This window comes from Primulina eburnea, chromosome 3 (genome assembly GCF_022965805.1).
Source record: "Primulina eburnea isolate SZY01 chromosome 3, ASM2296580v1, whole genome shotgun sequence".
Classification (NCBI taxonomy): domain Eukaryota; kingdom Viridiplantae; phylum Streptophyta; class Magnoliopsida; order Lamiales; family Gesneriaceae; genus Primulina; species Primulina eburnea.
This window is the reverse complement of record NC_133103.1, coordinates 4,289,964-4,309,658: the sequence shown is the minus strand read 5'-3', so window position 1 is coordinate 4,309,658 and position 19,695 is coordinate 4,289,964. Positions and strand designations below refer to the sequence as shown.

General features: G+C 35.3%; 5 protein-coding genes, 1 long non-coding RNA gene and 1 other non-coding gene across 8 annotated transcripts; 1 reads left to right on the top strand and 6 right to left on the bottom strand.

The window, feature by feature from the left end:
• Positions 1–1,160: 1,160 nt before the first annotated feature.
• LOC140828045 (replication protein A 14 kDa subunit B-like) lies at positions 1,161–2,821 on the bottom strand. Its single transcript, XM_073191015.1, has 2 exons — positions 2,423–2,821; positions 1,161–1,662 (listed from the first exon to the last, which is right to left on the bottom strand). The coding sequence occupies exons 1-2, from the start codon at positions 2,679–2,681 to the stop codon at positions 1,598–1,600; spliced, it is 324 nt and encodes a 107-aa protein (XP_073047116.1). The 5' UTR covers positions 2,682–2,821; the 3' UTR covers positions 1,161–1,597.
• An 881-nt stretch (positions 2,822–3,702) lies between these two features.
• LOC140825530 (ABC transporter B family member 29, chloroplastic) lies at positions 3,703–7,873 on the bottom strand. The gene is given in 11 exon segments (XM_073187368.1): positions 3,703–4,379; positions 4,528–4,560; positions 4,562–4,658; positions 4,731–4,918; positions 5,147–5,232; positions 5,346–5,562; positions 5,860–5,943; positions 6,206–6,472; positions 6,805–6,912; positions 7,014–7,100; positions 7,210–7,873. Coding segments are annotated over 11 exon segments (1,893 nt in total). The 5' UTR covers positions 7,798–7,873; the 3' UTR covers positions 3,703–4,241.
• Positions 7,874–8,576: 703 nt separating this feature from the next.
• Positions 8,577–10,218, bottom strand: LOC140825529 (probable small nuclear ribonucleoprotein G). Its single transcript, XM_073187367.1, has 4 exons — positions 10,076–10,218; positions 9,962–9,984; positions 8,910–9,031; positions 8,577–8,803 (listed from the first exon to the last, which is right to left on the bottom strand). The coding sequence occupies exons 1-4, from the start codon at positions 10,108–10,110 to the stop codon at positions 8,741–8,743; spliced, it is 243 nt and encodes an 80-aa protein (XP_073043468.1). The 5' UTR covers positions 10,111–10,218; the 3' UTR covers positions 8,577–8,740.
• Positions 10,219–10,378: 160 nt separating this feature from the next.
• Positions 10,379–10,458, bottom strand: TRNAL-UAG (transfer RNA leucine (anticodon UAG)). Its single transcript has one exon. It is a non-coding gene; the product is annotated as a tRNA-Leu (tRNA).
• A 1,126-nt stretch (positions 10,459–11,584) lies between these two features.
• LOC140825526 (vacuolar protein sorting-associated protein 55 homolog) lies at positions 11,585–15,254 on the bottom strand. 2 transcript variants are annotated; one of them, XM_073187366.1, is made up of 5 exons: positions 15,056–15,254; positions 13,876–13,927; positions 12,983–13,022; positions 12,403–12,487; positions 11,585–12,167 (listed from the first exon to the last, which is right to left on the bottom strand). In XM_073187366.1, the coding sequence occupies exons 2-5, from the start codon at positions 13,906–13,908 to the stop codon at positions 11,984–11,986; spliced, it is 342 nt and encodes a 113-aa protein (XP_073043467.1). In that variant the 5' UTR covers positions 13,909–13,927; positions 15,056–15,254; the 3' UTR covers positions 11,585–11,983. The 2 variants fall into 2 exon arrangements, with proteins under 2 accessions (XP_073043467.1, XP_073043466.1); XM_073187365.1 differs by lacking the exon at positions 15,056–15,254 and adding an exon at positions 14,005–14,163.
• On the top strand, positions 14,086–14,833 carry LOC140825528 (uncharacterized). The gene is made up of 2 exons (XR_012116677.1): positions 14,086–14,209; positions 14,273–14,833. It is a non-coding gene; the product is annotated as an uncharacterized lncRNA (long non-coding RNA).
• Positions 15,255–15,837: 583 nt separating the features above from the next.
• On the bottom strand, positions 15,838–18,523 carry LOC140825525 (peptidyl-prolyl cis-trans isomerase CYP18-2). The gene is made up of 6 exons (XM_073187364.1): positions 18,364–18,523; positions 18,192–18,287; positions 18,027–18,088; positions 17,513–17,646; positions 17,062–17,146; positions 15,838–16,247 (listed from the first exon to the last, which is right to left on the bottom strand). The coding sequence occupies exons 1-6, from the start codon at positions 18,433–18,435 to the stop codon at positions 16,202–16,204; spliced, it is 495 nt and encodes a 164-aa protein (XP_073043465.1). The 5' UTR covers positions 18,436–18,523; the 3' UTR covers positions 15,838–16,201.
• Between the last annotated feature and the right edge of the window lie 1,172 nt (positions 18,524–19,695).

Genomic DNA, 19,695 nt, shown 5'->3' with positions numbered 1-19,695 from the left:
GCATTTCTTTGTATTTAATCTTTTTTATTCTATTTTACTATCAAATCTAAAACTGTGGTTATTTAATTTTGTTTACCTATTTAATTACAAATATTATTGGATCAATATTATTTATATACATGCCTAACACTTCTAAATGCAATATAACTTTTTTAAAAAAACATTTGAAAATTTAAGATAAAATCGAGTGTTGTCCTTCTATATAACCTCATTGATAGGGACAAGTGATAAACGATAAAAACTCGTACCTTCTACATCTTACCACAACCCAATCACAATTTTTTAAAATAATTTTTCTATTTAAGATATAATTATTATTAGACATCATTCGATGTAAAAAAAATAAGATATTAAATTCTTTTCTTCATCGTATTATACAACTTCAACATTTATTCACCAAATAAATCGGTACCTAACCATTATCTTTTGGATAACTACATCACCTCGCAAGCTTTAAATACATAATCTAAGTTCTGACCAATTATAGTATTAAGTCTATGTCATTGTACAAAAACTTACAAGGACATCTAAATAATTGAATTGTAGAATATATAAAGCAGTCGCGAAATAAAAGGAATTTTAGAAAAAGCTAGAAATATTTAACAAGAAAAATAAAAATAAAAATAAAAATAATTAATAATAATAAAGCTAATGTTATTATATCCTTTACGTTATCTGTACCCCATTTAATGTATAAAACGTATTCACAAAATAGTATAAATAACATAAATTAGAGTATAACAATACCCTAATAAAAAAATAATATTAATAATAAATGCTTGGCAAAAACTTGTGTGAGACGATCTCACGGGTCTTATCTGTGAGACGGATCTTTTATTTGGGTCACCCATGAAAAAATATTTCTTTTTATGCTAAGAGTATTACTTTTTATTGTGAATATGAGTAAGATTGACCCGTCTCACAGATTTTGATCCGTGAGACGGTTTCACATGAAACCCACTAAATGCTTCATAGTGTGAATTGTAAACACGTACCGATTTGTAATATTAATTGGCAAACAACTTTTTCCGAGTCTCGTTTTGTTATATCCATTTACAGTTTTACGATAGATTAAAAGATATCAAATATAATTCTTTACTTTCGATGAGACCTGTGCCTGTGCCACTGGTATTTGAATGGTCTTTTTTAATGGATTTTGAACGGCTTTAACTTTTACTTTTGTTTCTCACTTTCTTGTTTGTTCATACTTCATACCCACCTATTGATTCTAGAAACAAAAAGGGAAAGAAGGTATTTATATCATATAGATAATAACAAACTTTTTGACTTTGATAACATGTACATTATATATATTTTTACTTTTTGAATCTCAGTTTTTTTTTGTCATATTCAAGTCTACAAACTACAAAAGTCCTTTTCAGCTTTATTTTCGATTTTTTGGGGGTAAGATTATAATAATTACCTCATTGATACAGATACAAATTAAGCATCATATATGCTGGAGCATTCGTGGTTGGATCATGAAATTTTGATTAGAAGAAAAGAGAAACTCCTTCGTTACACAGAAGATAACTAAGCAAGGTATGATGGAAACCTGATGCAGATTGTGTCCACAACATCATGGAAAAACCGCTGCTCAAATAAATAAATGTTTAAAATCTCCATTGGCAAGTTGGCATACAGAGTTATAGCTGCTTGTATCTGCATACAACAATGAAGAATCACTATAACACTCTTTTGAATAGGTAACTATGCAGCTTCATCGGTCACAACCTTAGTTGTAAAACGACGTAGAAAGCCAGCAAAAAGCTGATCATACATAAAAATTAATTTTATCGATGACATTTAGATCGTGGTATCTGCACACTTTACATAACATATATGATATATATAAACAAAGATCCTCACTAGCTTTCTATGACCGCCTTGATTTGAATAGTTCACAAGCCAACCGTGCTCATTCTAGATACCTTGGCTAAACATAAGGTTGCTGTTGTAGAAAATTGTTTCAAACCAGTTGGTAGTTTAGCAATTACCCTCAAATCATCACTTATACCCTATGATACGCATATTCTGAAAATTGATCCGTGCTGGGTCAGATATGCCAAAAACACAAGACAAAACTCTAGCATAGACCAAGGATATGTGTGGTAGATACAATCAGAAGCCCTCTGAAAACCAGGTGATACGCATATTACTAGAAAGGAAAGCGCATCCAATCACCGATCATTTTCTGAGGATAAAATATGTAGGCAGGGCATTTGAAAGGGGAATACAAGGGGACTCGTACTCTCTACTCTGGAAACTGGACTTACATTTTCGCGTCTGATAATCAAATTAAGTGAATACATATGTGCGCTAAAATGGCCGATGAAACCAGCTACTGAGCAGAACGAAGCAAAAATAAATTAATTAAGCAGAGAAAGGAAAAGCAAAGAATGAGTGAAATGGTTTCACATACCTAGAGCGTCACCGAAGTTGGTCCATATCTCAGCCTTGATCGACTGGTTGGTATCAGCAACGCCGATTACCTCAACGAAAGTGGTAAGCGGGGCAGGGGGGTGGCCTTTGATGACCAGCTGCTGTTCGTCGGTGGATTTCCCGAGAACGGAGCCGCTACCATCAGATCTGAGCACCTGAATCGCCGCCCTAACCCTCCGCCCTACGTGCATCCGCAACAGCTCCGCGTTCACAAATACCGCGGGGTTTGAAGTGTCCATATCCTTTGGAAAACAATAGAAAGGGAAAGTATGACAGTTAAGATTGAGGGGGTAAACTTATTCGATTCGACGTTTACGAGACGGCTTCTCGGGGAGAGAATTTGTGGGGAATGGCGCTAAATATTCCCGCTACTGATATTACCTTCGATTGAATTAAATTAAAGCAATTCATTAATTTACTTTGATTGATTTGATATTTATTTCAAATAGAATTTGTTTTAATATTATTATGTTCCGCAAATTGTTCATAAATATCTAAAATCAAACTTCAATGTGATTCCACTTCTTATGTCAGTATTAATATAGTTCAACTCCTGACATCTTTTATTATGTATTTAAAGTCCATACTTGATAACAAATTACAATGATGTCCTCAGTTATTTTTCAAAAACCTTGAAATACACTTGAATGGGTATATGTAAAAAATGAGAATCATTCCCTAGAAATCCAAATAGATCGGTTCTCATTATCCTCGACCCTTAAACCCTCATCTTTTCCCATTGTCGATGAAAAATCAAGGAAAAAATTGTGGTCAAACCCTTTCAACGACTAAACATGGAGATTGGAAAAACATTTTACTTTGCTTTTAGAGGTTTTTGAAAATTTAACCCTATTATGTTTGTTTTTGGTAATTTTTCTTTTTCCTATGAATTGTAAAAACATATGTAATTCTATATTTAATAAGAGACACCCAAGAACTAGAATTTACAGATCTTTAATCATATATCATATTTGCATAAGATCGGACAACCTGGTGAACTTTGTTATCATCTGATCTGATACTAAACTTTGGCTCTGATCTCATTCAGCTGTATCAAAGATCTTTCATCACAGTGTCTTAATCTGAGTTCATATGCAATCCAAATTGCAGACATTGACTTTGGATAATCTCCCCGCTACTTCTCCAGAAAAGCCATTGAAAACTATTAATGACAATAGTAAATTCATGGGCTTTCTCAAATATTTTTTTCCGTTAATTTTGCGAATCCAAGCACATATTAATAGTGCTAAGAGGTAAAGCAAATCCTGGTAATGATCAGAATTTAATTTGGCAAAGAAGATGGTTGGAGAGCACTACTCGTATCCATTTATATTAAGATAAATGGAGTGTTATGGAGAGTTTTCTTCAGTGCCCGAATAAACTGAATTAACCCAGTTAATTCTATATAATTATGAATTATCATTTATATGACTTTAGTTGCATCTATTTGTGGAATTTAGATTGCCGGGGCACACAACTAGCATTGATTTAAGAGTCCCCAACTAGTTGTGGCGTCGGCCTGGATTCCATCCAACCAACATTGATAAGAGTTGCTTTCAACTAGCAAAGTTCTCGGTGAACCTTCTGAAGGGAGATGCAGATATTTCTGCCTTCATTAAAGCATACACGTCCCTACGTGAACGACAGCAAAAAGGATTCATGGAAAGAGTATAAGCATCTGAATAAAAGATTGGCTGCATTGGAGCCTTACAAGTTGCTCTGAATTGAGGTCTGGCCCATGCATGAGTTCCTACTATGTTGATGAAACAAGAACATCGCATGGCTTTCATGATTTTGTACTAAACTATGAGCCCGGTTGATGCCAATGATCCATCCATGAGAGAGGTGCGACTAAGCTCTTGCAGCTTCCCGTTGTTTAAAAGGAAAATTCTTTCAGCCATCAGAACTGTCTCCAATCGATGAGCAATGACCAACACCTGAATATATCAAATAACCATTAGCATTTATCAGAGGAATCGTGCTAAATGATACGTGATCAGATCACATGGCAGATAAAACTGGTCCCAACAATATCACACAAAATGCGAAGAAACGTGAGCTAAAGATTATTAAGGAGAAGCTTACAGTGCGGTTTTTCAATAGGCGCTGCAGGGCATGTCCTCACCAATAGCTCAGATCGGCTGTCTAGGGCAGAAGTTGCTTCATCCAAAATCAGAATAGATGGATTTTGATAGAGTGCTCTGGCAATAGCTAACCTGAGATACGTATATGAGAGTGGAAATCTTAATAATAAACACCGAAGTCACAAAATCAAGAAAATTACTTACCTTTGCCTTTGGCCTCCACTAAAATTTGATCCCCTAGGTCCGACATTGGCTTGGTACTGATCAGGAAGATTTCTGATGAATTCATCTGCATTTGCAGTTCGAGCAGCAAGTTCAACTTTGCCCATATCAATACCATTAATTAGATCCCTATAACCAATATTCTCAGCAATAGTCCCAGAAAATAGCACCTGATATGGAGAAAACTCTCATTACACAATTTTCAGAATATATGCATTTTTTACCCTCACAAATTCAAATCAACTAATCCAGTTAAGTTTTATAGCCATGAAAATTAAATTTCAATCTTTTATGGTTCTACTCGGCAGCATAAGAAATTTCTAAATTACATTTCTTTTTTAACGGCTTTTATTAGCAAGAAATAAAATGGAGAAATGTAGGTTGTGCAAGACACTTACCGTGTCTTGAGAGACCAGCCCAACGATTGTCCTTAAGCTGTCCAACCGTATATTTTTAATGTCATAGCCATCTATCAATATTGAGCCTGAAAATTTTAAAATTCAATCTCATAAAAACTTGTGAGATGCTAGCAGTAGTTCATTAGAAGAATAATCAGTGTGAATGAAACTATATCAATAATGGGCCTGCAATGCTCACCAGAACTAGGATCATACAAACGAAGAAGAAGTTTCACAAGAGTCGTCTTGCCTCCTCCTGATGGCCCAATGAGAGCTACTGTCTCTCCAGCTCTAATGTGGAGGCCCAGATCATTCATTACAAGAGGCATATTATCTCCATATGAAAAGGAGAGGCCACAAAATTTCACTTCTCCAGTAATGGAATGCAATTCAACTGCATCAGGTTTTTCAATCACCTGAACACAGCATCATACGGAATGGCCGAATGGGTAAGCCACACATTTGTTTGCATTTCTAATATTATCGAGCACTCATTATCCAAGATCTTGTGAGTGGACCTAAATTATTTAAAGGACTTCCCAAGCTCTAACACATTACAAACATAGAAAAACATAAAAATGTCACGTAGCATTAGAAAGAAGGTTTTTATTCCTTATCAAGTTTCCTATTTTCGGGATAAATAAGACATAAAGAGTGTCCCACACCGAACCCAAAAACAAGAAGAAAATGTTTATTTGAACATAAAAACTTACCTGAGATTTAAACAGGGCCAAATCAAATAACCGCTCAATAGCTGGTTCTCCTTGCTTTAACTCGTTATATGCCTTTCCCACATCCTGCGCAATTCTTTAATTTAGATTGATACTTTAATGCGGCTGCATAGAAGAAAAACCATAATATCATGGAAACATGTCATTAGAAAACTTTGAAAACTGAATTTTGCTGTAAGACGATGAAGGTACCTAATATGACGAAGTGATTGGTGGTGCTAAAAAAGGTGTAAAAGTTTAAAGGTTGTTGGATTCGTAACAAGCAAAAGTATCACAAAAAACAAAATGTAAAGTCTCTTTGTAAACCTCATTTAATAGATAGCACTACCTGGATTGGCTCGATCAACAACACCAGATATCCGATGAAAGAGATCAAAGAAGCACATTCGAACAAACCTCTTGAGACTATCAAGGATCCAGCACTGAACATGAATAGCACCCCAAAAAACATAATTTGCACAACCTGAGGCATTAACACCTTCGTTTGCTTCTTTCTCAAACATGCGGATAGGTTGGTATAAGCAAGGGACTGGAACCTCTTCTGTTCATGGGATTCCGCATTATTGGCCTTCACGAAAAGAATTGAAGGAAATACCTGTAACAAAAGAAAAATGTTGGTTTTGTTCTGAACAATATATCAAAACAAAGACCTGTTGAGAATTTCTCTATTAGGACAGAGGAGAAAACCTTTAATTGTTTGAAATTTGTGAACTTATTAGCTAACAAGAAATACATGCTTCTCTGAAGAAAGAGCCAAGAAAAAGGCAGATTAATCAAGAGTAGGAAATAAGCTAGAGAACTACTACTACCATACGGAATATCGTATGTGTTGTGCTTCAAATCTTATAAATATAAAACTTGATCCATCCAGGCAGAAAAACACAACAAAGAGTAAACTACATTGAATAAAAGTTCACAGAGTCATACCTCGTTTAGGTAGGCTGACAAAGCAGCAGTACTAAGCTGCGCCTCATTGGAAATTTTCCGGAGATTTTCTCCTAGACATCCAATAATAAGAGCCATTGATGGAATCACCTGTGGTTAGAAGAAAACTTTGGCTCCATAAGTCTTGCATGAAAAAAAATTAGATGGATGATTTTCAAAGAAGAACAAAAAATGTCACTGTACTTCCTTACCAAAGCGGAAATTACTGAGAGAAAGCGGCTAATCATTAACATCTGAGAAGCCATTGCCGATAGCTGAAGGGTGGTGGGTACAATTGTCTGTGTCGAACAAAATTATAATTGGAATGAGAAGCAACGAGTGTAAATTGTAACGTAGCAGTGGAGGAATACTATTTCAGGATTCATGTTTAAAGCGAGCAATCCTCACATTCAGTAGAGAATATACGGTGTCAGCTACATCCGATGCCTCGGCCGTGATCCTATACGAAATATCCCCCGGTAAAATTCCATTTCCACCCTCAAAGAAATCCAAGTCCCTCCCCAAAACCCTATTAAACACATAAACCCTAATTTTATACGCACAATTCAACGCAGCTTCCCATAAAAAGGCATGTTGCAAGTAACTCGCAAGAATCCGTGCCAAAAAAAGAACACCCAAAACCAAGCCCTCGTTTTTCAAACTCTCTAAATCCGCAGTGGTCATCAGAGAAGATAACCTGCCCACCAAAGGTACGATCTTGGAGAGAGAGTAGACCGAAACCGCGCTGCAGAACCAGCCAGATAGGATCGGGCGCCATTCCGATTGGAGGTAGGGCCTGAGAGATAAGAGAGAGCTGAGTTCGATTGGTGGAGACGGACGAAAGCCGGCGGCGGCGGATGGATTATAGGAGGATTTGAGACAAACGGAGATTGACCGATTAGTAATAAGGGTTTTTTGGAGGTCTAAACGGCCATGGGATTTGAGGTGGAAAAGGGAAGAAGAAAATGGAGGTGTCGTATGCAGAGAGACAGCCATGGATTCCAGTAAACATGGAAAGACTTGAACTTCAAACCAATTTCTTTAAATAGGTTGAAGTTGCTTGGTGGCCGCGGGTCGACTACTATTTTCATTTTTAAGTAGTTTGAAGACTTCATTTTGTGGTATTTCATGTTAAATATATTATCATAATAAGTTAATAACTAGAGATCGTCAATATCGTCTCAAAAATTTTTAAATTTTTTATACATATTAATATTTTAAAATTTTCAATCCATATACTTAATACAATTGTGTAATTAAATAATTAAAATTTAAGTTAAATTTCCCTATATAATGTTAAAGACGATTATTTTTCAAAATATTTTATATTATGATCTGGGAATATAGGTTGTTTGAGGCTTTTCAAAGCAAATTTATTATTTTAGCACGTCAATACTTCTTCTGTTTCATCAATTTGACCATGCATTCAAATTAGACTAAATTTACCCTTTTAGATATTAACTTGAATTTGACGAACTTTTTCCTTATTTTAAAGACTTGAAATGTCCTTTACTAATTTATTTAAATTAATTCGCCGAAATTTCTTGAAATTTTATTTGCCAGTAGAAATAATAATTTTATTAGATTTCTCACTTTTTAATTTGACGGGATATTCAGTAAATGTCATTCTTAAATTTTAACCCAAGTGATTCACAAGTAGCCGGACACCCAAGTTTAACACTTAAACGGAACAAAATTCGCTTTTACTATAAAATTCGCTTTTACTTACAACTTAATTCTCTCAACTTTGAACAAAATTATCTAAATCCCCTCCATACAAAGCATTAATATAATACAAATATTCTAGCAAACAGGCTATTAATATCAACAGTCGATGATCACAATCACAAGTTCATAAATATTAGGCTTACAACTTCAGCATCCAAACCAAATTGCAATTACAACTTTAGAGGCTGAATTGCCACAACACGACAGAGAATCATTGTGGCCTGGCAACGGGCTCAAGAGCTTCGACTGTAACTACACTGTTTCCCCTGATGACCTACAGTAGAAGTAAATGTTAGAACATAATCCATAGGTTTGACAGCCCCAAGTCAAATCAAGACACGGTTTATGCAAGAATATTGAACCAGTAGACAGACTCTTACCACCATGCCAATGTCTGTTTTCTCATCTCCATTCACTTCGACAGTGTTGTCTATCACAAGGTTCATGAACTGATCAAAACCACGAAGGGTTCCAACCACAGTACGATTCGCATTCAGCTTAACTACAACACAGTTTCACCAAGTTTAATTTATACATAAATTCCTTGTGAGAACAAATATTGATCAACCAAAAGAAAACCATCATATTCAAACCCAAGCACAGGAAATTATATCATACTGAGGATCAAAGGCGTGCAATTCATGACAGAATATGATGACATTTACTGGATATGTATTGTGATCTTTTTATGTATTTGGTATTTTGGATATACCATAATCAAAAGATTAGATTCATCAAACAACATTTAACGCATATTTCATGTACCAACACTTTCAGAAAATCAGGAGTTAAGTAAAAAATTTCAATCTCCAAAATATTAATGCACTTCTCAATTAAGTCAACGACTTTTGACGGACTAAAAGAAATACTGATAGAGACATGGAGAGAATGACGGGTTTTGATAGTTGAAGAGGAAAAAAGACGATGTGATTTTATAATTAAGTCGTGATACAATTAGATGGAGCACAGTCTATATAAGACTTCAAAGATGTGAACCAAGAGGCAATGGAAGAAAACAACCAATCAAAGTACAACACATTGCTAAGTATTAGTTAATTTTTCAGAAAATGGAAGGTCCAACCGAAATCAAATCCCAGCATTAACCATTTACTACCATCAGTTAATATCACAAACGGTTCTCATGTGAACGAGCTTTGTATGGCCTTGCCAACGGACAGCTTGACTCAGTCCAAACATTAGCCTTTTTAGAAAGGATAATATCCCAAAAACACATACAAATTCTTCAAATTTCGGAGCAATCCCTCTACTGAACACACAAATAAAAGGAAAAAAAAAAGATAATCCATTCTACACGCATGCCATATTATGCAACATACATATAACCCAGAAATTGGATAACTGGAGCAAATTGATAACCAGTAAAGTAGATATTTCACGAGAAAATTGAAAACGTGAATGACCGAGGACTCACTCTGGAGTTTCTTGTCCATGTACCTAACGTGAAAACAAAAGCAAATCAATAAAAATAAAATCTGTAAACAAAACACTGGAGAAAATCATAAGTTGAAGGGCATAGCATCATTACTTCTTGAGATCTGGAGGCTGGCCTGATCTGCTCATTGTCAAATCCCAGGAAAAGTCAAGGTGAGAAGGGCGTTTGGGTTCGTTTTACAGTTACTCAAAGCCCTAATCAACTGTGGAGAATAAAAACACTGATAAAGATAGATATTTGTTGGATTGATGGGCCCAGCCCAGAGATTTCAACATGGGCCACGAGGTGAAGGAGTCATGCAACTAGGGCTGGTTGGAAACAACAGGATAGAGTGAATGTACCTAAATACCATCGCTTTCTTAGGAATTTGGATAAAAAATATGAGTGAAACATATTTGACAGCTGTGGGATTTGAACCCACGCCCTTTCGGACCAGAGCCTAAATCTGGCGCCTTAGACCACTCGGCCAAACTGTCTTCTTTGCTTTAGCGATTGAATATATATATATAATTAAATAATATAAATTTGAAATCAAAACAAAAGATTAATATGTGAGAATTTTCTTTCTTGAAGATTCATTGTTCGATAAATATTAATAAAATTTGAAAATAAAGGATGATATTTTTAACATTTTTTAAAAAATATAATGATATGAAGACATAATATGACGAATTTATATTAGGTGAATTTCAAATTTATATATATTAATATATATATAAATATATATTAATATATATATATATATATATTTCATATAATATGACGAATTTATATTAGGTGAATTTCAAATTTATATATATTAATATATATATATATATATTAATATATATATATATATATATATTAATATATATATATATATATATATTTAAGCGTAATTGTGATGTATATAAAATACATTAAAGATGACACTGATCTCAAATCTCATCTAAAATCAAATTCTTATTCCAAAATGCAATCCGGAAATCATCAGCATGAAATCTCTATACCATATGTTATACAATTTATAAAATTTTGAATCATAATAAAAAGGAAACATATAACTTTAGTTTCGAATGTTATTAATCGCACCACCTAGTAAAAGACTTCGAAATACTTTGTTTGTCTTGCATCTACAGCACGCTTTCATTCTGTATATATCATATAAGAGTGAGTCTCATATAAGAACGTCTCACGGATCTAAGATCCGTGGACGGATCAACCCTACCCATATTCACAATAAAAAGTAATACTTTTTCATGGATGATCCAAATAAGAGATCCGTCTCACAAATACGACCCGTGAGACCGTCTCACACAAGTTTTTGCCATCATATAAATTCCAAAGACAAAAACTTGTGTCAGACGGTCTCACGGATCGTATTTGTGAGACGGATCTCTTATTTAGGTCACCCATTAAAAAGTATTACTTTTTATGCTAAGTATATTACTTTTTATTGTGAATATTAGTAGAGTTGACCTGTCTCACAGATTATGACCCGTGAAACGGTCTCACATGAAATTCACTCAATTCTAAATTAGTTGACATTTGTCATGGACGTATCTTTCATTTTCATATTTTTGTTTTAGAAATGATTCAGTGGATAATTACATGGGAAACCCGACAGGAGAACGAGTATAATACGAAATCCTCAACTTTAACTCGGAAACAAACCAGGACAATTCCAGTCACCACTATACAACGAATTAATCAGGCTGAAATCTATTTTAGATTGTATCTATTATTAAAATAACACACCATCATATATTTAAAATAACGAGAAAATAAGTTTTACACGGGTAATTAATGAAAGACGGTACTTATAACTAAGCACCGGATGCAAATCTTGAGAAACCTCTTGCTCCATCGTAATTATCGGTCACCCACGGTCAAGGGTATAGAACTTCGAACGAAGAGAATTTACTTTAGCAATCACATGGAAAATTCTCTGATGCAGTCCAAATTTTAGACCGATTTACAATGTCGCCCTTTGTCTATTCGGTTTCGGTATATACAAAAATATTACCACTCATCATCAAGGCTGGCACGATGAAAACAAAGTACTGTGCACACAAATATGATAAATGAAGTGAATTCTATTATCATAGCTCCTGTTCCAATCAAGCCAGCATGCCGGAGAATAATGGGAATGGCCATGCTCCCCACTGCCGATGCCCCGGTTAAGAACTTAGCGCCGTCGATCCATCTGTAGATAAAGGGCATTTATACATGAAAGAAGTTTCATCAAACGATGGTATGTATACGGTAAAAGAGTTCAGAACTCTTAATATGTCATAAAATGATCCATGAGCCGAAAATAAGTTCCCAACTTTTTCAAAATTATACCCAAGATGCAAAAATGCATTACATATTATGAATCAATTTTCTTGGCAAGGAAAAAAACTAAGATAACCTTAACATGTGTGAGCTGAAATACTTACCCACCACCATCGCGACTAATTAGAAACTGAGTGGATCCACCACCAAAAAACAAACAAGGCATGGGTACAAGAACATACATAAGCGCTGCAAAAGAAGCTTCACCCAGTAAGTTCAGAAAATAAATAATTTTACTGAAGTTTTATAGGTTAAACACAGGGTTCATACACATTTTTCCCCGTGAAATGAAATGCAAACTGGTTAAAAAAAAGTGTCGAGAAAAAATTTTTTACAAAAAAAACCTAAAAATAATATTAAAAATGACCTTTCCTCCAACAATATGTATGAATGAGTATATTTATTACACACACCTAAACGAAATCGTAATTTTTTTCTCCCACATATTGAAATTATGAAGTTTTACAAGGAACCTAATTCTTAGTAGATTTCAGGGTTGGATAAAAGAGTCAAAATCATAAAACGAATTTTTTTTATTCGCCCCAGACACATTAAGACAAAAGGGTAATTTTAGCAGTATTTAAAAAATTACAGGGATATTGTGCCACTTATGCATTTCACAAAGGGTCGTGCATTTCACCCATGAAACACGAGTAAAAACATACACGGGAGCCACGTACTGACCTGAAAGCAGCGGCCACCAATTGCTGTATATTGCACAAGCCTTCAGAAAGAATTAGAGTTGGAACAATTAAAAAGTGCACCGTTCAAACATGGGTGTGTATACGAGTATTTGTAAATCACACATGTGGCAAGCACTCAAAACATGTAAACATTTCGATGACAGAAAAACAAGACGAAAGGTAGATCACTGAAAAATGGCTTTAAAAGGATTTTACATACAGTTTCCAACCAACAAACAGGTGCCCACAAAGACGTAGCTTAAAGATAGCAAAAGGTTTTCTTAAAGTCTGCATGCAGGAGACAGTTTGTCTGACAGTAATGAAAGAAAATCGTGGCAATACTGAAAAATATTAGAAGATATATTCCTCTTGACTTGGTAAGATAGAAAAGACATGGACATGATGATAAAGCTTTATTTGAAATGTTTTTGATAGGTAATGATAATCAAAGAAGACATGATCATGAACAAGTACAGCATAGACGAGGCTAAAGTGCCATACGTCCGAAATTCCATCATCATGCAAATGATGAACAATGAGATTATGAGAAAGCTAGCAATCATAATTTACTGCTCCTTGCATGTTCAAGCAGATGAAGTTATATCAAGCCCCCGGAACTATCAAACAAAAGAATCTAGTCCTTTCCTTCCTAAGGTCACAAGTAGGTATCGTAGGACAAAATGGAAAGGGTACACAGAGAGACAGCCAACCTCCCATGCTAGCTAATTTTTGCATGCTTGTTTGCTTTACAAATTCTGTTAGCTAACTGCCATTGCAATAAGCCTCATGATATTAAAATATGTGCACCTAAATCTAAAAATAGTTTGTTAGGAGCGATCGGAGTAAAAAAACAACTTTTGGGGCCATAAAAATAATCATCAAGGCAAAGCTCACCAAGATCTGGAGCAGTATGCTTGATGAAAACATGAAGGCAAGTCCTGCGAGACTGTTCAATAAACTAATATGATTGATGATTTATGATACAGAAAAAAAATTAAATTCACTTATTCATACTTCACTTACACTGTGTTCATCGACCAGGAAACAATTGATCAACCACAAAGAGTGAAGCATCAGGCCGGCAAAGGGCGGCAAAGGGAACAAAACAAAAGTTCAAATCAAAAGACGAACTAGGCTGTAATGACAACATTTCCTCTTGAATCTCAATTCAAAGAGAAAAAAGATAAACGAATATGATTAATAAAATTCGCTCAATTTGAATTCTAAGGTTTTTTCAGTGTAAGCTTCCTGAAATCTCAATATGGATGAAGCAGATTGGTAGATGCTTAAGTTTAAATGGAATTGGGACAAGTTTACACAAAATGTAATGGTAAACGTCAATCAGTAGGATGCTCCAGCAACCCAATGAGGTAAAACCACTGCATTTTAAGTCCATATAAAATGAATGTTGATACTTTTGTCACCCATACTCGTAAGTATTTGGAATCTACAAAGCTGCTGCTCTTTCAGGCTCCCATCTCAGTCACAAGAATGTGAAAATCATTCAATCCCTCAAAATAAATAGCAATACCACGCAAATACTTCAGCAGTTTATCATATTTCCTAGGATATCATCTATCAGCTACATGGCCCAAAATCCCAAAACAGCTTCATTAACCAGCCAGTTATGCAAGTGAAAGATACGTTCTTTTTAATAGTCCCAGAAATAAAAAGCAAAATCTCAAAGGATGACTGGGCCAACTTCATAAGCCGACTATTTCAGACTACATCTGCAGTTATCCAAATTGTTAAAAAAAAAAAAAAAGCTTGGTGTATCATATTTACGACGAAGAAGCTCTACCGATACACGATTACTAAAAACCCAAAAAAATGCAATCAATACTAGGACAAAGGATTAGAGCAATTTCTGCGACAATTTATTGATATCTACTAGCACTTTTCCCCCAAAACGTATAACTTCAAGGCCAACTGCCGGCTAAACATTTGCATAATTTATCAGCAATTACTGCCTTTAAATACCAAAAATCTGATCCAGCTACTACCAATTTCAAATAAAAGGAAGAGTAATGAAGTGATTAACAATTAAACGAGCAAAGGGGGACGGAAAACCTACCTTCAACGGTCATCGCCATTTCCATAAAAATATGTCTTATGATTTCGCTTCAATACTGCAGCTTGAGAACCGAGATTTGATTTTCGAATAATTCGAACGACTACTGCCGGATTCGAGAAAAATAATACAAAGAAATGAAAATTCGTGATGGTATTGGTGAGAAAAGTCGTTTACTATGCGTATTCCCGTTTTTTTTTTTTTGGGTACAGGAAAGTATTCCCCTTTTACTTTTAAGAGTATATAAATATTATTTTAAATTTAAATTTAATTAAAAATGTTGTTTTTGTGTTATTATAATGTGGTGTCGTTAAGATAAATAAATAGTGAGAAGCAAATTGACAAGTTTTCGAGCATTGTTTATATTTTTCAATTTAATTCTTAAATATTTAGGAAAATGGTAAGACCAAATTAATCTGACACACAAAATGATCAATAAAGTTATTCTAAAGAGTGAAGACATTATCAAATAGTAAATAAGATAATAATATCATGAAAACTTCTAAAAAAAGAATTCTAAAAACAAAAGAAAAATGAAATTGAAACTAAATAAAGATAATAGAGAAATAATTTTCTTGTCCACTGAATTTTTATGTTTCGATTATCAGATTGGAAACACAAAATGCAGTCGCACCCACACATTGTGGGTCCTTTGAGTCCAAACAATATGTTTCGAGGGCCACAAGAAAATGTAACGCATACACCTCCATTAGCTCGATATGCACGACTTTGCAAATCTTTTTGACTCGTTTGATTTCATTCCTAGTTATGGTTCAAATCTGGGCTAAACAAATTAAAACATACGAAATTTGTAAGTAGTACATACGTACGAGTCAATTTAACAAGATATGCAGCATAAGTTGCGCTTAACCTAATGCAGTATGAGTTGCCGAATAAGGAATATTAAATAGTAGGTACAATACAGAATCTGACATCCATGTTCCATGGTAACGACTAAAGAGTACAGAGAAACCATGCCCATATCCTAACAACGAAAGCAGTACTAAACATCCAAATATTCAACCCAGAATGCCCACTGGAAACCATTTGTCAATGCGCTTCATTGTTCCCTTTCTGCAATCTCTTATTGAACAAATGAACTTGTCATCTCATGGCTTCAGCAGCTTAAGAATTCGACGCAATGCTTAACTAATCTTTGATGGTTGCCCGAAGGATCTTCACATCATGTATAGGTCTGCATTAACAAAGAATCATGATACTTCGAGAGTATTACAAACTTAGGGATGCCGCACAGCAAACTAGAAATTGTAGTTATAAAAAAAAAAGGCTGCGAAAGTGCGTTCAGAGACATTGATGAACATAAGAGCTGCCGAGGTAAAGCTCACTCATTAGGATAAGCACAACTTTGTGCAGGATTGCAAAAATAGTCACAGGGACAAGCCATTATTGATACGACTAAATCCTTTCTGGAATTATTCATAAAAAAAGAAACACAAATATCTTACTCTTATGGTCAACAGTCATATTTTCTCAGCAATTCAATGTTCCAATCCCATTGACAGCAATCCTTTCTCTTTCTTTTTCTATAGCAATTTATACACCATTTATTTACAAATGAATTTTTTATTTACATTATTGTTTAATATTTTATAAACTATATTTTTGTTGCATTCATTACATCTATACATTCTTAAAATTCATGCCTAGTGTGCCTTTTATTAATAAGAAGTGTGCCTCGCCTTGCGCATAAGACTCAATGACATTAGTGTGCCTCGCATCTTGAATAATTATGACATAAATATAGCATTTCAATGCATCGAAAATATAATAGACATAAATTGTGATTAATATATATACACAACCATATAAGTAATATATAAATACACCTGTATAAAGCATTTCTATCCTTGTCATATCCTAATTTTTTTTAGATTGTGTCCTAGTATCCATACCCATCCTAATATATCATTGATATGCACTCACTCAATGTTGTTAATCACAGAGAATATGCAAGAGAAGATTATCGGAAAACAGGCATCCGGGCATACCTATCAGTGTTATCAGTTTGAACACTGCCGAGCCTCTTAACAATTTCCATTCCTCTACACACCCTTCCGAATATTGTATGCTTCCCTGTAAAAAAAATTTCAGAGATTTATGTCATTAATATGTTATTATAAAATGGCACTTTGAAAGCTATAGAATCATAACGTCGAACATGCAGCTAATGAAACATAGACATGCAAAAGTTTAAACGGAGAGGCGAAACGTCGAACAAGATTATAACGCACAATTTTCAGCATTTTTCCATAGCCAAACGTCTCATTAGATTTATCTCGTAACAAGTGAAATTACACATAAAAAACTGAATCCATAACATGGATGGTGTGAAAATTCAAGGAAGTAGAGAAAGCTGCCAACATGACAGTAGAATACCACGTTTTGAGGTCAACAAAGACATATAAATAATTGTCAATGCAAACAATAAGATTATATTACCATCAAGTGAAGGTGCCGGTGCCAAAGTTAAAAAAAACTGGCTCCCATTTGTATTTGGACCAGCATTCGCCATGGATATAATACCAGCTCCTGTATGCTTCAATTCCCTCCTTATTTCATCCTCAAAATGCTTACTGCAACAAAAGATTTAGTAAAATGAAATTCAGAGGCTACAAACTTGAAATATCACTATAATTACCTCATCACCTTGCAATACACAATTTAAGCCGTGAGTTTGGATATAAATGTGAGTTTGGACATAAATGCAGAGGCCTCGAAAAAAAAACTCTATGAAGCATGATTTAAGAGTGATGTTGGAAAATATGTGCAAGAAGTTTTAAGTTTCTGTATCACAGTTAAAAGACACGTTTCTACTCTTTTAACAAGAAGCTGAAGTAGCTTAATTTCTGCAATTTCAAGGCTCAAAAAGCCCAAAAGCTGATTCATGCAATGGACGATGTTCTGGGCAGATAAGAATATTCCGATGTAAAGATCCACTAAATAATAAAAATACCCATATATTGATTCTCCACCTCTTCCAGTACCAGTAGGATCACCTCCTTGCACAATAAAATCCTGAAACCCCAATTTAGGATCAGTAAACTCGACACTACTAGTACTAGAGCACATAATTGCAGCTTTAAGAGGGGAAAAAAACCCCAAAGAAAAAAGGAGAAACCTTGATGATTCTGTGAAACTTGACATTGTTGTAATAGCCCTTGCGAGCGAGCTTCAAAAAATTATCGCATGTTCGCGGCGCGTGGTGGTAATACATCTGCCGTAGTTTCGCAACACAACAAACAGTAAACAATTAATGAACACATACACGAGGAGTGGAGAAATGAGAATACCTCAACGGTGATGGCACCCATGGAGGTCTCGAGAGTAACCTCCGGCGGCCCCCCATCTGTATTTGAGGCCATCCACAATTCCAACACTTTCGGCGGCGGATCCCTACTTTGTTGATGCGGGGTTCAAAAAGAGATTATGATTTGATTCTATATTTAAAAATAAATAATAGAATCAATCAATTATCATGTGTAGGAAATACTTGCCTTACTCCGACATACGTATATTTTTTTGTTGGCAAAAACTTGTGTGAGACGGTCTCACGGGTCATATTCGTGAGACGGATCTCTTATTTGGGTCATCCATGAAAAAGTATTACTTTTTATGCTAAGAGTATTACTTTTTATTGTGAATATGGGTAGGGTTGACCCGTCTCACGGATTATGATCCGTGAGACGGTCTCACATGAGACTCACTCTTTTTTGTTATATATTACTTTTGTTTATTTCAAGATTATTCTATAATTTTTTTAAAAATTATGATTAAAAAATATTTGATTATTTATGCAATGCCCGGGATTTATTTATCTATTAATCTGCGATTATTGATTGATGAATTGATATGATTATTAAGGATCGTTCTGAGACACGAAATGAGATTGCATGTGAGATTTGATGTGTGAGGACAGTACCCCTCGTGCATGTGCACGACATGATGCGCGCATATGCGCGAGGTAGGCAGAGGACCTCGCGCATATGCGCGAGGTCCTCTGCCTACCTCGCGCATATGCGTGCATCATGTCGCGCACATGCACGAGAGGTACTGTCCGCTCGCGCATATGCGCGAGGTCCTCTGCCTACCTCGCGCATATGCGCGCATCATGTCGTGCACATGCACGAGGGGTACTGTCCTCACACATCAAATCTCACATAGGGCGCGCATATACGCGAGGAGGTGCACTTGACAATGCCAATTCCAGATAGTGTAGCGCTTGTGCGCAAGCATGGCAGAGGACCTCGCGCATATGCGCGAGTACTTGAAGTGTTATGCGCCGAGACCCGAAAGTCTCATGCATATGCGCTGTGAGAGGTCGCACATATGCGCGAATACTTGAAGTGTTATGCGCCGAGACCCGAAAGTCTCGTGCATATGCGTCGTGAGAGGTCGCACATATGCGCGAGACGTGCATGACATACACGAAGCCACCTAGCTTTAGACATGCATGATATATACAAACTTTCTCAATCTCTTTTAGTTGGCACGAAGGAAGAAACGAGAAAAGGGCGAGGAAAATTTGCCAGAAATCCTTAGGCCTTTTATTTTAGGAATTTGAAGTTTGTGCAAGATTCGTCCGTCAGAATTTCAATCCGACTTCAGTACTGTGTTTCTATCGA

Excerpts from the sequence above, each read along its gene's own strand:
- LOC140828045 (XM_073191015.1), bottom strand. The coding sequence starts at position 2,681 with ATGGACACTTCAAACCCCGCGGTATTTGTGAACGCGGAGCTGTTGCGG. Across the intron at positions 1,663-2,422 it reads CAACTTCGGTGACGCTCTAG|ATACAAGCAGCTATAACTCT; the intron begins GTATGTGAAACC and ends TGTTGTATGCAG.
- LOC140825529 (XM_073187367.1), bottom strand. The coding sequence starts at position 10,110 with ATGAGCAGATCAGGCCAGCCTCCAGATCTCAAGAA. Across the intron at positions 9,985-10,075 it reads CAGCCTCCAGATCTCAAGAA|GTACATGGACAAGAAACTCC; the intron begins GTAATGATGCTA and ends TTTTCACGTTAG. Across the intron at positions 9,032-9,961 it reads CATGGACAAGAAACTCCAGA|TTAAGCTGAATGCGAATCGT; the intron begins GTGAGTCCTCGG and ends ACTGTGTTGTAG.
- LOC140825526 (XM_073187365.1), bottom strand. Across the intron at positions 13,023-13,875 it reads GCATACTGCTCCAGATCTTG|GCTTGTGCAATATACAGCAA; the intron begins GTGAGCTTTGCC and ends TTCTTTCTGAAG. Across the intron at positions 12,488-12,982 it reads TTGGTGGCCGCTGCTTTCAG|CGCTTATGTATGTTCTTGTA; the intron begins GTCAGTACGTGG and ends CTTCTTTTGCAG.
- LOC140825525 (XM_073187364.1), bottom strand. The coding sequence starts at position 18,435 with ATGGCCTCAAATACAGATGGGGGGCCGCCGGAGGTTACTCTCGAGACC. Across the intron at positions 17,647-18,026 it reads GGTGGAGAATCAATATATGG|TAAGCATTTTGAGGATGAAA; the intron begins GTATTTTTATTA and ends CTTTTGTTGCAG. Across the intron at positions 17,147-17,512 it reads ACCGGCACCTTCACTTGATG|GGAAGCATACAATATTCGGA; the intron begins GTAATATAATCT and ends TTTTTTTTACAG.